The sequence below is a fragment of the Terrapene carolina genome, unplaced genomic scaffold (genome assembly GCF_002925995.2).
Source record: "Terrapene carolina triunguis isolate 2854851 unplaced genomic scaffold, T_m_triunguis-2.0 Scaffold141, whole genome shotgun sequence".
In the NCBI taxonomy this organism is placed as follows: Eukaryota; Metazoa; Chordata; order Testudines; family Emydidae; genus Terrapene; species Terrapene triunguis.
Genome location: NW_020664492.1, coordinates 1,567,790 through 1,582,073, shown reverse-complemented (window position 1 = coordinate 1,582,073; position 14,284 = coordinate 1,567,790). Strand labels below are relative to the sequence as shown.

At 41.7% G+C, this 14,284-nt stretch overlaps 1 protein-coding gene across 1 annotated transcript in view; it reads left to right on the top strand.

The window, feature by feature from the left end:
* Positions 1–14,284, top strand: part of LOC112112901 (sacsin) — a 104,913-nt gene that overhangs the window by 72,951 nt on the left and 17,678 nt on the right. Inside the window, exon 8 of the mRNA XM_026653536.2 lies at positions 2,335–2,426. Coding sequence (XP_026509321.1) covers positions 2,335–2,426 — 92 coding nt within the window. The remainder of the gene's footprint in view (positions 1–2,334; positions 2,427–14,284) is intronic.

Here is a 14,284-nt window from a genome sequence, read left to right as displayed (position 1 = left end):
CATTTATCAGTGTGTCCTAAAACTTCTTCTATTGACATGTTAGGGTGGGACAGTACTTTGGATTTGTTGCCCCCCCAAATTAGCTGTGACGTGAGTATCTCCTCCAGATCCTCTCCAGTGGAGACTGATGCAAAGAATTCATTTAGCTTCTCTGCAGAAGCCTTGTCTTCCTTGAGTTCTCTTTTAATACCTTTGTCATCTAGTGGTGCCACTGCCTGATTGGCTTGCTTCCTGCTTCTGATGTACTTAAAAACTGTTGTTTTTTGTATCTTTAGCAAGTTGCTTTTCAAATTCTTTCTTGGCTGCGTTGTTATACTGTTACACAATTAACCTTCCAGAGTTTGTGCTCTTTTTTTTATCCTTACTAGCAGACAAATTTTAAAGGATGCCTTTTTGCCTTGAATGGGCCTTTTAGCTATGGTGGCATTCTTTTGGTCCTCTTATTTTCTTTTCTGATTTGGCATATGCATTTAGTCTGAGCATCTATTTTGGTGGTTTTTATATAGTCCCTGAGCTGCTTAACCCTTGTGACAGACCCTTTTAATTTTTGTCTAACAAGCATCCTCATTTTTGTGTAGCTGCCCTTTTTAAAGTTAAATGTTACTTTGGTGGGTTTTTTTGTATTATCTTCCCTACAAAGACATTAAATTTAATTACATTCTGGTCACTATTATCAAACAGTTCAGTTATAGTTACCTCTTGAACAGATCCTGTGCTCCACTAAGGACTAAATCAAGAATTAGCTCTCTCTTTGTGGGTTCCAGAACTAACTGCTTGAAGAAGCACTCATATATGGTGTCTAGAAATGTTATCTCTGCATCACGCCTTGAAGTGACATTTACCTAGTCAATATGAGGCTAGTTGAAGTCACTCATGATTATTGTGCTTTCTGCTTTTGTAGCCTCTCTGACCTCCCTTTGCATTTTACAATCACTGTCATCTGGTCAGGTGGTCAGTAGTATATTCCTATTGCTTTACTCCTTTTATTCAAGCATGGAATTTCTATTTATAGAGATTCTATGATAGTTTGTTTCATTCCAGATTTTTACCTTATTTGACTCTATAGTTTCTCTAAAATATAATGCCAGACCCTCAACAGCACAAGCTATTCTGTCATTCCTATAGATTTTATATCCTGGTATTATGTCCCACTGATTATCCACCAAGTTTCTATGATGCCTGTTATAGCAATGTCCTCAATTTAATGCTAGGCACTTTTGTTCACCCATTTTAGTATTTAGACTTCTAGCATTTGTATATAAGTACTTGTAAATTTTGTCAATATTCAGTTGCTTGCTTTCCCATGTTATATTTAAATAGGACTCTGTTACATTTTACTGTTCCTCACTGCCTCCTATCTGCACTTTACCAACTTCTTTCCTATCCTCTTTACTAGTATACAGAGTTCCTCCTTTAATAAATTCATCCCTGAGGGGTGTATATGCCTGAACCATGTATTCCTCCACACCTATTGTCTTTTCTCCAGCCCGTAATTTAAAAATTCCTCTACAAGTTTTAAAATTGTACATGCCAGTAGTCTGGTTCCATTTTGGTTAAGGTGGTGCCCATCCCTCCTGTATAGGCCACTGCTTCCCCTAAAAGGTTCCCCAGTTCCTAATAAACCTAAATCCCTCCTCCCTTCATCATTATTTCACCCACATACTGGCCCCTTGTGTGGAACTGGAAGCCTTTCAGAGAATGCTACCATGGAGGTCATGGACTTTAATCAATTACCTACCAACCTAAATTTGGCCTCCAAAACTTCTTGAACTTGAAGTGTTGTGGCTTGTGACATGAAAATTTACTGTCTGAAGCATAAAATCTATTTATCCAACCTTTACCATGGTTATTTGTGGTTTACAATTATTTGTTGCTGGTGATTTCAGAGCCAGGAAGAGCACAGCCTGATTTTCAGGTCCCAGGTAATATTTTCCGTGCTAGCAATTACATACCCTACATCTTTATACTCTGATGTCAGTTCACTGAGCGACATAGAACCCTAGAAAGCTATTTTAAAAGTCTCTTTCTAGAGTATAACTACATTAAAATCAGTCTTAATGTCTTCAAGTTGTAAACCTGGTATCTTTAACAAGAATGCTCTTAAACCACTTGTCAAAAGTACAGAATAGTTAGAGGTTAATTTTCTTAGGATTCTCTGTTGCTATACATATTTTGTTTTTTTAAGAAAATACTGCAAAAAGAAAACTTTTCCAAATATATAGGCAAGTACATATATAATTTGTTTCACACTATTTGAAACTATAGAACAACAACATAAATTACTTGGTTAAGGATACTAAGATCAATACTTCTTTGTTTTCAATGGCATGCTAGGTCCCTCTTCCCAGGCCTTGAAGGAAGATTACTTTCTGATGACCTGAAGCCTCAAGTTCTAACTGCTTTGAAGGAAGCTGCCAAAAGCCGAGGTAATATTCAGTTTTTTTGGTGTTCTCATCCTTACAAAGAAAACAGATTGATAATAATAAGATTAAGAAGAAATTGTGTGGTTTGCTTTGCATAAGAGCCATTGTTTTCTTAATCTAATTTGTAATTAGGATAGTTCAGGGAGGCCGATTAAAACCCACATTTAAAAGAACTAGGGCTGTTAAGCGATTAAAAAATTAATTGCGATTAATCACACTGTTAAACAATAATAGAATACCATTGATTTAAATATTTTGGATGTTTTCTACATTTTCAAATATATTGATTTCAATTACAACACAGAATACAAAATATACAGTGCTCACTTTATATTTATTTTTGATTATGAGTATTTGCACTGTAGAAAAACAAAAGAAATAGTATTTTTCAATTCACCTAATACAAGTACTGTAATGCAATCTCTTTATCATGAAAGTTGAACTTACAAATGTAGAATTATGTACAAAAAAACCTGCATTCAAAAATAAACCAATGTAAAATTTTAGAGCCTGCAAGTCCACTCAGTCCTACTTCTTGTTCAGCCAATCGCTCAGACAAACAAGTTTGTTTACATTTGCAGGAGATAATTCTGCTCGCTTCTTGTTTACAGTGTCACCTGAAAATGAGAACAGGCGTTCTCGTGGCACTGTTGTAGCCAGCGTCGCAAGATATTGACGTGTCAGATGTGCTAAAGATTCACATGTCCCTTCATGCTTCAACCACCATTCCAGAAGACATGCCTCCGTGCTGATGACAGGGTCTGCTCGATAACAATCCAAAGCATTGCAGACCGACGCATATTCATTTTCATCATATGAGTCAGATGCCACCAGCAGAAGGTTGATTTTATTTTTTGGTGGTTCAAGTTCTGTAGTGTCTGCATCAGAGTGTTGCTCTTTTAAGACTTCTGAAAACAAGCTCCACAACTCGTCCCTCTCAGATTTTGGAAGGCACTTCAGATCCTTAAACCTTGGGTCGAGTGCTGTAGAAATTTTTAGAAATCTTTAGAAATCTCACATTGGTACCTTCTTTGCATTTTGTGAAATCTGCAGTGAAAGTGTTCTTACAGTGAACAACATGTGCTGGGTCATCATCCGAGACTGCTATAACAGGAAATATATAGCAGAATGCGGGTAAAACAGAGCAGGAGACATACAATTCTGCCCCAAGGAGTTCAGTCAGAAATTTAATTAACGTTTATTTTTGTAATGAGTGTCATCAGCATGGAAGCATATCCTCTGGAATGGGGGCCGAAGCATGAAGGGGTGTACGAATGTTTAGCATATCTGGCACGTAAATACCTTGCAATGCCAGCTACAAAAGTGCCATGCAAATGCCTGTTCTCACTTTCTGGTGACATTGTAAATAAAAAGGGGGCAGCACTATCTCCTTTAAATGAAAACAACCTTTTTGTCTTAGCGATTGGCTGAACAAGAAGTAGGAATGAGTAGATTTGTAGGCCCTGAAGTTTTATATTGTTTTGTTTTTGAGTGCAGTCATATAACAAAACAAAAAAATCTACATTTGTAAGTTGCACTTTCATGACAAAGAGATTGCATTACAATACTTGTAAGAGGTGAATTGAAAAATACTGTTTCTTTTGTTTATCATTGTTACAGTGCAAATATTTGTAAGCAAAAAGAATATATACTTATTTCAATTACAACACAGAATACAATATATATGAAAATGTAGAAAAACATCCAAAATATTTAATAAATTTCAATTGGTATTCTATTATTTAAAAGTGCAATTAAAATTGCAATTAATCGCGATTACATTTTAAAATCATGATTACTTTTTTTGAGTTAATCACGTGAGTTAATTGCGATTAATCGACAGCCCTAAAAAGAACATTATTTTTAAGGCTAAACTGAGCATGCAAAATCTGCTAAGCTTCTCATACAAAAATAGATACAGTTTACAATCTGAATGCAAAATAACACAGGTGATACTCAAAAACGGGCAAAAAGGAAGGGGAAGAGAAGAAGGATGAAGAATTACGATCAGGTAGCACATGGTTACTCAGTAAAGCGCACGCACATCCTGAAGTGTCTATAATCATTTTAAATATCCCCTCCCCCCCAAGGACATTATAGCCATTGACTATCATGTTCTTCTTCGAGTGATTGCTCATGTCAGTTCCAAGTAGGTGTGTGCGTGCTGCGTGCACAATCGTCGGAAGGTTTTTCCCCTAGGGGTACCCATCAGGTCGGCTGTGGAGCCCCCTGGAGTGGCGCTCTTATGGCGCTGTATATAGGTCCCTGCCAAACCACTGCCTCTTCAGTTCCTCCTTACTGCCAGTGACTGTCGTTGGAGCTACTTCGTTCTCTTGTTTTGGGCAAGCGCTTCTCCTAGCGAACGTTTATTCTTGTATTGTGTATAGTTCTGCGTAGTATAGGTTTTCTAGTGTTCTAGTTAGTTAGTTCATAGACTAAGTTTCTGTTGGGGGTTGTCCCCCTCCCCTTTTTTCCCACTCCTCTCCAGGGACCAGGGGCACGCCTTGGTCTCAAGGCTTCAAACCTTGTGGGTCCTGCAAGAAGCTTATGCCCAGGGGATATCCTCACGACGTCTTCTTAAAGTGCTTGCGGGAAGTCCACCACACCGACAAGTGCAAGATCTGCAGGAGCTTCTGCCAAGGATTAAGAAGAAGAGAGACCTAAGACTTAAGCTTCTCCTTATGGAGTTGGCTTTCGGTCCCTAGCCCGGCTCAGACTGTGTTGGGGTCCAAGCCCAGCACTTCAGTGCACAGTGCACCGGCCCCAGTGAGGGAAGCTGTGGCACCGGCAAAGGACTCAGGGTCCAGAGACACACGCACCGCCACTCTCTGGCACCAAAGACAAGTTTGGTGACTTCTCAGCACCGATCTCACTTGCCGGTGCCACATAAGAAGCAGAGAAGAGCCGAAAGGGGGCACTTGCTGACAGTCCGAGCAGTGGAGCGCAGTGGTGCCCATGGAGTGCGTCCCATGTTGGAACACTCAGCTCCTGCTCAGGAACAGCTGGTGCTGTCCAGTCTGGCTGCCCAGGTAGAACCGTTGAGTCTGGTTCTGTTGGACTTCCCAGGACGGGAGAGCAAAATGGTGGAGTTGGACATGTTGTCCACTCTTGACATGTTCAAGGCTGCCAAAGACCCCAGAGAGATGGCAACCCAGCACCAGTACTGCACAGGGGGACTGGACTTTCCAAGGGCAAACTGGCCATGTTGCGGCACCAGTCGCACTCTCCTCGGCACTGATTGCCGGCACCGTCCCACACAGCACCGCCGTGGAGTCCGAGATCAGACTCGTCCTCGGAGTCGGAGCTGGAATCATACGTGTCCAGACGTAACCGGCACCGGTCTGGTCGCTCCAGGAAAAATGAGACACGACAACTCCTGATGATGCCGTGACCACCGCATTGGCAGGCGCCTGCTCAGTGGCTGTTCTGGACCCCATGGGCGTATCATCAAGCCCAGGGGCCAAGCTCTAGGTTCCTTTTGGTTGCCTCGGACAGACAGGGGCCTCCATCTGCCTCCATGGTGAAGGAACCTCCAAGGGGTTCGGAGCCCAGCACCAAGGCCAGCACTGAGGTCGGCACTGACGCTGGTGCTGAGGCTGGCACTGACCCTGGCACTGAGTTTGCGTCCGGCACCACATCTACCACTGTACAGGAAGTACCAGCACTGGATGACCTCCGTGAGTTGGAGGGTCAGGAGGGCCCCGTGCCCATGATGGCTTCTTCATCCTCCTCCCCAGATGAGTCAGTAGCAGGCTCTGCCTCTTTACCAGCTTTGAGCAATAGAGCCCATCAGGAGCTGCTCAGAAGAGTAGACCAAAATCTGGGCTTGCAAGCAGAGGAGGCATCAGAAGAAATGGACCATGTGGTGGACATTCTGATGCCAGAAGGTCTTTCCAGGATGGCCTTGCCATTGATCAAGACCATCCACAATACTACCAAGACTCTCTGGCAGACTCCTACTTCCATTCCCCCCACGGCTAAAGGGGTGGAAAGGAAGTACTTTGTACTCTCCAAGGGGTACGAGTACCTTTTCAACCACCCTCAGTCAGGCACGCTGGTTGTGGATGTGGCCAATGCCAAGGAAAGGCACTGTCACCAGGGCCCCACACCAAAGTCTAAAGAGGCAAAGAAGCTGGACCTCTTCGGCTGTAAGATCTATTTAACCAGGGGGCCCCAGCTTCGAATTGCCAATCAGCAGGCGGTCCTTAGCCACTATAGTTTTAACTCTTGGAACTCCCTGTCCCAAGTTTAAGGAGCTACACCCATCTGACTCCTGGTCTGACTTTGGGGCTGCCCTAGAGGAAGGCAGGACCATTGCAAGGACTTCCTTGCAAGCTGCATTAGAGTCAGCGGACTCGGTCACCGCACAACGTCCACAGCCATTGTTCTATGGCGCAGCTCGTGGCTGCAAGTCTCGGGCCTCCCTCCAGAGGTCCAACAGACTATCCAGGACTTGCCATTTGATGGCTCGGGTCTCTTCACAGAACAGACAGACTTTAGGCTGCATAGTCTCAAGTACTCTAGAGCGACCTTAAAGTCCTTGAGGCTTCATATGCCATCCCTGTAAAGGAAACATTTTAAGCCTCAGCCCCCGCCTCACTTCTACCCCTCTCAGCCGAGGCAAGACTACAATAGGAGATGGAGTAGAAGTAATAGGGGAAGGAGGCCTCTGCAATCCTCCTCCACCCAGGGCCAAGGCTCGGTGAGACAGTCGCCAGCTCCCAAGAAAAACTTTTGAAGGTGCGCCCGGGGGCAATGCACCAGTCCATATCCCGGATCCTTACCCTCATTTTGTGAGCCATCTATCCCATTTCTACTGTGCTTGGGATCAAATATCCTCAGACTGATGGGTCTTGAGCATGGTAGAATTGGGATATTCTCTCCAATTTTGTACCCTCCCACCCACCTTTCCCGTCCCTCTTCAGGGACCCTTCTCACGAGCAGCTTCTAGTGCAGGAGGTGCAAACGCTCCTACAACTCAGGACGCTAGAAGAGATACCTATGGAGTTCAGGGGGCAGGGGATTCTATTCCCATTACTTCCTAATCCCTAAGGCCCAGTGTGGGCTCCGGCCTATTTTAGACCTGCGAAACCTCAACAGATTCATGAAGAAGCTGAAGTTTCACATGGTCTCCTTGGCCTCCATTATTCCCTCTCTGGATCCGGAGGACTGGTACGCCACCCTCGACTTGAACGAAACCTTCCACTCGCACTAATTATCTGGCAAAATGGAAGAGATTTTCTGTTTCGTCCCTCCAGAAAAGTAGTCCTCCATTGCAGTCCTCGATTCCCTTTTCCTGGACTACTTACTTCACTTGAAACAAAAGGGGCTGGCAGTCTCGTCAATAAAAATGCATCTGGCGGCAATTTCGGCTTTCCAGCCTGGCTCAACAGGCCGCTCAGTGTTTGCTAACCCTATGGTTGTCATTTCCACAAGGGGTTGGACAGACTGTTCCCCAAGTAAAGCAGCCGATCCCTCCATGGGATCTTAACCTGGTGCTCTCAAGGCTCATGGGCCCTCCCTTTGAGCCCCTAGCAATGTGCTCGGTGTGCTACCTTTCTTGGAAAGTGGCTATAACATCAGTTCCTATTGGCTATAACATCAGCCAGGAGGATGTCTAAGCTCAAGGCTCTGATGTCCGAGCCCCCTTATACTGTGTTTTATAAGGACAAGGTACAATTGCAGCCACACCCAGCTTTCCTCCCGAAGGTAGTTTTGCAATTTCACACGAATCAGGATATCTTTCTGCCAGTATTCTACCCTAAGCTGCACACCAACGACAGGGAACACATGCTCCATTCCCTGGATGTCAGAAGGGCATTAGCCTTTTACATCAAGCGAACAAAGCCGTTCAGGAAGTCAACGCAGCTCTTCATTTCTATTGCTGAAAGAATGATGGGTCTCCCTGTTTCGTCCCAGAGAGTCTCTTCTTGGATCATGGCATTTATCAGAACATGCTATGACCTAGCAAAGATTCTGGCCCCAGCATTGACAGAGCACTCCACAAAAATGCATGCTTCATCTGCAGCCTTCCTGTCGCAGGTCCCCATTCAGGGCATCTTCAGGGCTGCGACGTTGTTGTCCATCCACACCTTTACCTTGCACTACGCCATCACACAGCAGACTAGAGACGATGCCACATTTGGTAGAGCTGTGCCACAGTCTGCAACTTGATGAACTCCAACCCCTACTCTGGGGGACTGCTTGGGAGTCACCTACTAGGAATTGACATGAGCAATCACTCGAAGAAGAAAAACTGTTACCTACCTTGTTCTTCAAGATATGTTGTTCATGTCCATTCCAAGACCCACCCACCTCCCCTCTGTCAGAGTACCTGACAAGAAGGAACTGAAGAGGCGGGGGGTCAGCAGGGACCTATATACCTCCATAAGGGTGCTACTCCAGGCGGCTCCACAGCCAACCCAATGGATACCGCTAGGGAAAAAAACCTTCCGATGATCATGAACGAGGCACACACACACCTACTTGGAAAGGACACGAGCAACACATCTCAAAGAACAACAGTTACAAAAGGTAGGTAACCGTTTTTTCCCCACTCCAGTTAATGTGTTTGAAGGTGTGTGCAAGTGCATATGTGAACAATCAATAACAGTACCAGCCTTTTGGTTATAGTGGACATGCCCAGACCTCACATTCTGTGAGAGATTAGATTAATAGATTTTAAGTCCAGAAGAGACCATTATGATTAGCTATTCTGATATCCTGCATAACAGAGGCCAATAATTTTCACCATGTGATTCCTATGTCGAGTTCATAAGTTATGGTTAAGCTACAGTGTATCTTTTAGAAAGATGTCCAATCTTGATTTAAAGACTTCAAGTGACAGAGAATCCACCACGTCCCTAGATAAATTGTTCCAGTCCTTAATTAACCTTACTGTTAAAATTTTGTGCCTTATTTCTAGTCTGATTTCGTGTGGCTTTAGGTTTCAGCTATTGGATCTTGTTATGCCCTTATCTGCTAAATTAAAGAGCCCTCTACCATCAGAAATCTTCTCCCCATGTAGGAACTTATAGGTTGATCAAGTCAGCTCTTAACCTTCTCTTTGTGGGAGAAAAACGAGTCCTCACTCTGAGGTTGGTTGCAACATGTCAGAGGCAGTTTATTTTCAAGCAATATTGCAAGGGGGAGAGTGCACAACAGTAGGTCTCCCAAAAGATAAACAATTAGGGCAAGCATTTATAACTTTTGTTACATACAGTAATGATCAACAACTGCATTTTGTTTATACATATTCCTTCCTGCTATCTTATTTTTCTCAGCAGTTCTTGCTGTAGTCTGTGTTCCAGTCTTATCTAACACAAGGTCAAAACAACCTCTCTTACAGTTCTTTTCCACTCGCCCAGGCCCTGCCTGGAAGTCTTGGTTATTAGCTGTTAGAGTTAGCTTGACTCTTGCTCTTCCTAGAAGAGTAAGATGTCTGCGCTTTTTCCCAACTTTCACACCTTGGATAAATTAACTAGATCGAGCTTCTTTAATCTCTTATTGTAAGGCAGGTTTCTCAGACCTTGAATCATTCTTGTAGCTCTTTTCTGTAGAGCTAGGTAAATAACTGAGTTTTTTGATTTGCTGGCAGTTCTGAAAAATTGTAAAAAAAAAAAAATAAAAAAAAATGGGTTGGGTTGAACCCAAACTGAAAATTCCAAAAATTTTGCTAATCAAAATGGTCTACAATTTTTTTTTCAGTCAAACAAAGTGTTTTTTTGGACCTGGGTTAGATTAACAAAATGGTGCGGAAGTGGTGGTACCTCCCTTTAGAACTATAGCCCAGTGGTTAGTTCATTCACCCAGGATATGGAAAACCTGGATTTTAATTCCCTCTCTACTTGATGTGGAGAAGGGATTTGAACTTGAGTCTCCTTCCTCTCAGGAAAATACCCTAACCACTAGGCTATGAGAGATTCTGGGGTGGGTCTCTCTCAAGCTCTTCTGTTGAAGCTGTTCCACTGTGTGTAAATAATCAGTCACTGGAGCAGGAAGACTGGAATTTAGGTTTCACACATCCAAGATAACTAAGTGTCCAACAATTCTAATTCTCTCTCTGGATGAGTATTTAATTACTTATACATGGTGGAACACCTTCAACAGGAGAGACTGAGAGAGACCTGCCCAGCAGGTCCTGCCTCAGTGGGAGAAGCAAGTTCAAATCCCTTGTTCACAGCAGGAAGAGAGAGGAACTTAACCTAGGTCTCCCACATCCTGGCTGAGTGCCGTAGCTGTTGGGCTAAAGATTATAAGGGAAGCTGAATTTTTTTTTCTGGATGACTATTCAGAGAATTCATATAAAATTCATTAATTGTTTCAAGTCAACTCAAACTGTATTTTTCAGTGAATAAGCTATTTGTGAAAAAATTTCATCTGGCTCTACTTTTCTGAACCCTTTCCAATTAATCAATTTTTTTTTAAGGTGTGGACACCAGAATTGGACCTAGTATTCAAGTAATGGTCACAGCAGTTTGCTGTCTTTGATATTCTTCATCTGTCTCTTCTCCTTGACATCCTGGATTCATTTAGCTTCCTTGACTCTGGGACTCTCTTGTTTTTTCTCTAATTTCTTTGGTCGACTTTTCACCATTTCCTTTGGTAGCTCTTCCTTCTCCTCTCTCCCCCTGAGTTGAAGTCCTCCAGGATTCCATCCTTGAGTGACCTGCACCACTTGCATGGGTTTAATGATCACATCTCTGTTAATATTTTCAAATATAGCAGAAATAGAAGAGATTTATAGACAGGTGACAAAATGATTAACAGCTTGGCAAAATTTCCATATGAGGAGAGACTGGAAAGGTTGGGACTGTTTAGTTCACAGAGGAAATAAGTATGAGAGAATTATTAATAAGATACACATTACTTTGTATAACTATGTTACAGAGAAGGTAAATCAAGTGCTCTTATTTACTCTTTCTCATAATACAAGAGCCAAAGGACAGCCAATGATAATGAAAGCCTGGAAATTTAAGATTGATATAAGGAAATATTTCTTTATACAACACATATTTAGCTTGTGGAACCTGTTGCTACTAGATTTCATTAAAACCAAGAGTTTGGTGGGAGGTAGGCAGATGTGACTACTACTTATTCTGCTAAGACATGCTTGTTTTACTTTTGCCTCATCCTCTAACTTTACCAACAAATTCTGATTCAACTATTTGTTGTGTTCTATTGTAATCCTGATTGTAAATTCTTTGGAGCCGTGACTATTTTTAAATAAGTATTTGTACTGTGCCCCTGTCTTGATTGGTATTCTAAGGTGCTACACTAATATAAATAATAATTGGTGAGATTTGAGAAGAATTAAACATTTTATATGGATGAGAACATCTACAGTTACGTCAGACGGTTAAAAAAATTAGAAGTAGAGAAAAGGGGAGGTGGCCACGGGAGGCCCCCAGTTCCAAGACTCCCCAGAAGTCTGGGGGAAGGACCCAGGGTAGGACCCCCACAATCATGGTTACCTCCATGGGACTTGGGGATGAAGAGCTGAAGTGATGGTCAAAGGGAAACAGCCTTCATTCTGTTCCCCAAGACTTTCCACAAGGCTGTTAAGAAAAGCTGGAATAGCACCCAGAGGAGCCTCCCCCTCTCCTCTACCCCACGATTCAACCACAATACTCCAAATTTAGTATCTCCTTTAATTTCCCCTTGATCTCCAAATTTCAAGCTGAAGAACCCCCATCCCTCAATACAGTCCCATTACTGGCAGATGCACATTTGAGGGTTTTTTAAAGCAAATTTGCTAGGACTGAAAAGGAGATGATACATTTTAGATAAGTAAACATCTAAATGAGGATCAGTGGCAATATTTTAACGTATGCTTACTGCTACAAGTATAATCACAGATTTACAGGTGCAGAGACAAAAATCCATGGGCTGCATGAGGACACTTCGAATAATGGTTCACCTAATTTTGTAATGCTGTATATCAAATCTATATATCTCCAGATGTTTTGTCCTGATTATTGAATTTACAGTTTTTTGCAATATGGAAATTATTTGCATCATTGTAGTTTTCTGACTCTTTCTGTGATGCATTTATAGAAGTACATATACCATCATCTTTTACACCTTTCGTTCTTATATTCAACCAGGCCACCAGATATTTAGCATTTCTCCTTTCTAGTGTTTCATCCTACTAGTATTGCTTCAGAGAAAACACATGAACATTCTTGTACATGAATATGATGGGTAGACTTCTTCTGTAGAACCTTAAATCCCTTAGATCATTCTTCTGAACTCTAGAATGGCCCACTTTGCTCTTCATGACTCTTTTGCCATAAATTACTTTTCTTTCTAAGGCATTTACAAGGTCATAATGTACACATGATACTGTAAGACCTGTTCATTTCTCTTTTGGCTGGTTCTAAAATCCCAACTGCCAAGAATTTCCCTCCACGTGACTATACAAATATACAAGAAACATGCTCTTATATTTTCTTTCAAAAGATGGGGTGGGTTCCACCACTGGTGTTGCACAAAAAGATCCAAATCCATTTTCACTCCATAAAGCATATTCTTTTATTGTAAGAGGCTGATTGTTACTTTTATATTTAGCATGATCATGTGTAAATCACTAGCATTTTGAATGTTTTCTGAAAAATGGATTTGATTATATTCTAGCCCAACAGCTTCTCTGGGGATTTTCAGGTAGGATTACTGATTGAATATTTTGTTGGATTGAAGTGTGGCATTTGTGTGGCTTTGATGATTAATTGTTCTCTCTGCCTCAGCTTCCATATAAACAGACACTGGATAACTTACATAATTAAACACAATTGGCAAAAAAAAGAACAAAAAAGCCTAATAATTCAGAAGATGATAGTGTTGGGACTCATCGTATAGAAGAAATAACATTTTAATGAATTTATATTCATTGATTGATGCCAAATTGTTTAAATAAACCAGTGTATCCCGTGAGGATTTTCAGAATTTCTAAATGGTATCAAACTTTTATTTTATAAAATTGGCAAAATAATTTGAAATGTCAATATCTGAGCTACATTTTAAGGTGTGAGGACTGTACATTCTAGGAGCTGCATGCAATTAAAGAATTAATTGAAAGTAGCTATCAGCTAGCATACTTTAATCATTAATCAACAGCATGAACATTTGTTTTTTATATTAACATTTTATGTTCAATAAATATTTAAGAGCTTGCACTAAAATAATAGGATTTTAGTTTCGATTTTAGGAGTATTTCCCCCTCCCTGCCCATCTGCCTTAAATTTCTGTCCCTTCTGCTAGCGCTGCTGCCTCTCTCAATACTGCAACACCAAGGAAGGGGGAGTAGCTTTTGACAGCCTGAAGAAGGGAAAACTTACTGCTTCCAAAAATGTTTTGTTAGCCACTTCCAAACTAAGAGGCAAGTAGTTTCTTTCCCTCTCACCCTCCATGTTGAGACTTTGAAAGGAGGTGGAAAGAAGTGAGATTTTAAGCTTTTGCTGATCACGTTGATAGCCCCACCCTGCAGAGTCAGATTCTCCTCTGAGATTATGGGAGATGGCGGAAAAGTAGGCAGTCTTGCAATGGCACACAGAATTTAAAGACCCGTATTATCATACATGTATGTACAATTTATATTCTCATCAATATTCAATTCTGCATAACTGTTGTAACAGCTTCATGCTTATCAACAAAGACAATTATATGGCAACATACTTGATTTACCTGTACCTATGGGCATTTCAAAGATAGACAAAGGGATTCTGCTAGCCCTTATACTATTATGCATGACTGTATGTATTCGTCATGTGGTAATCAGTAACACGTCTACATGTCTACACTACGAAATTAGGTCAAATTTATAGAAGTCAATTTTTAGGAAGCAATTTTATACAGTTGATTGC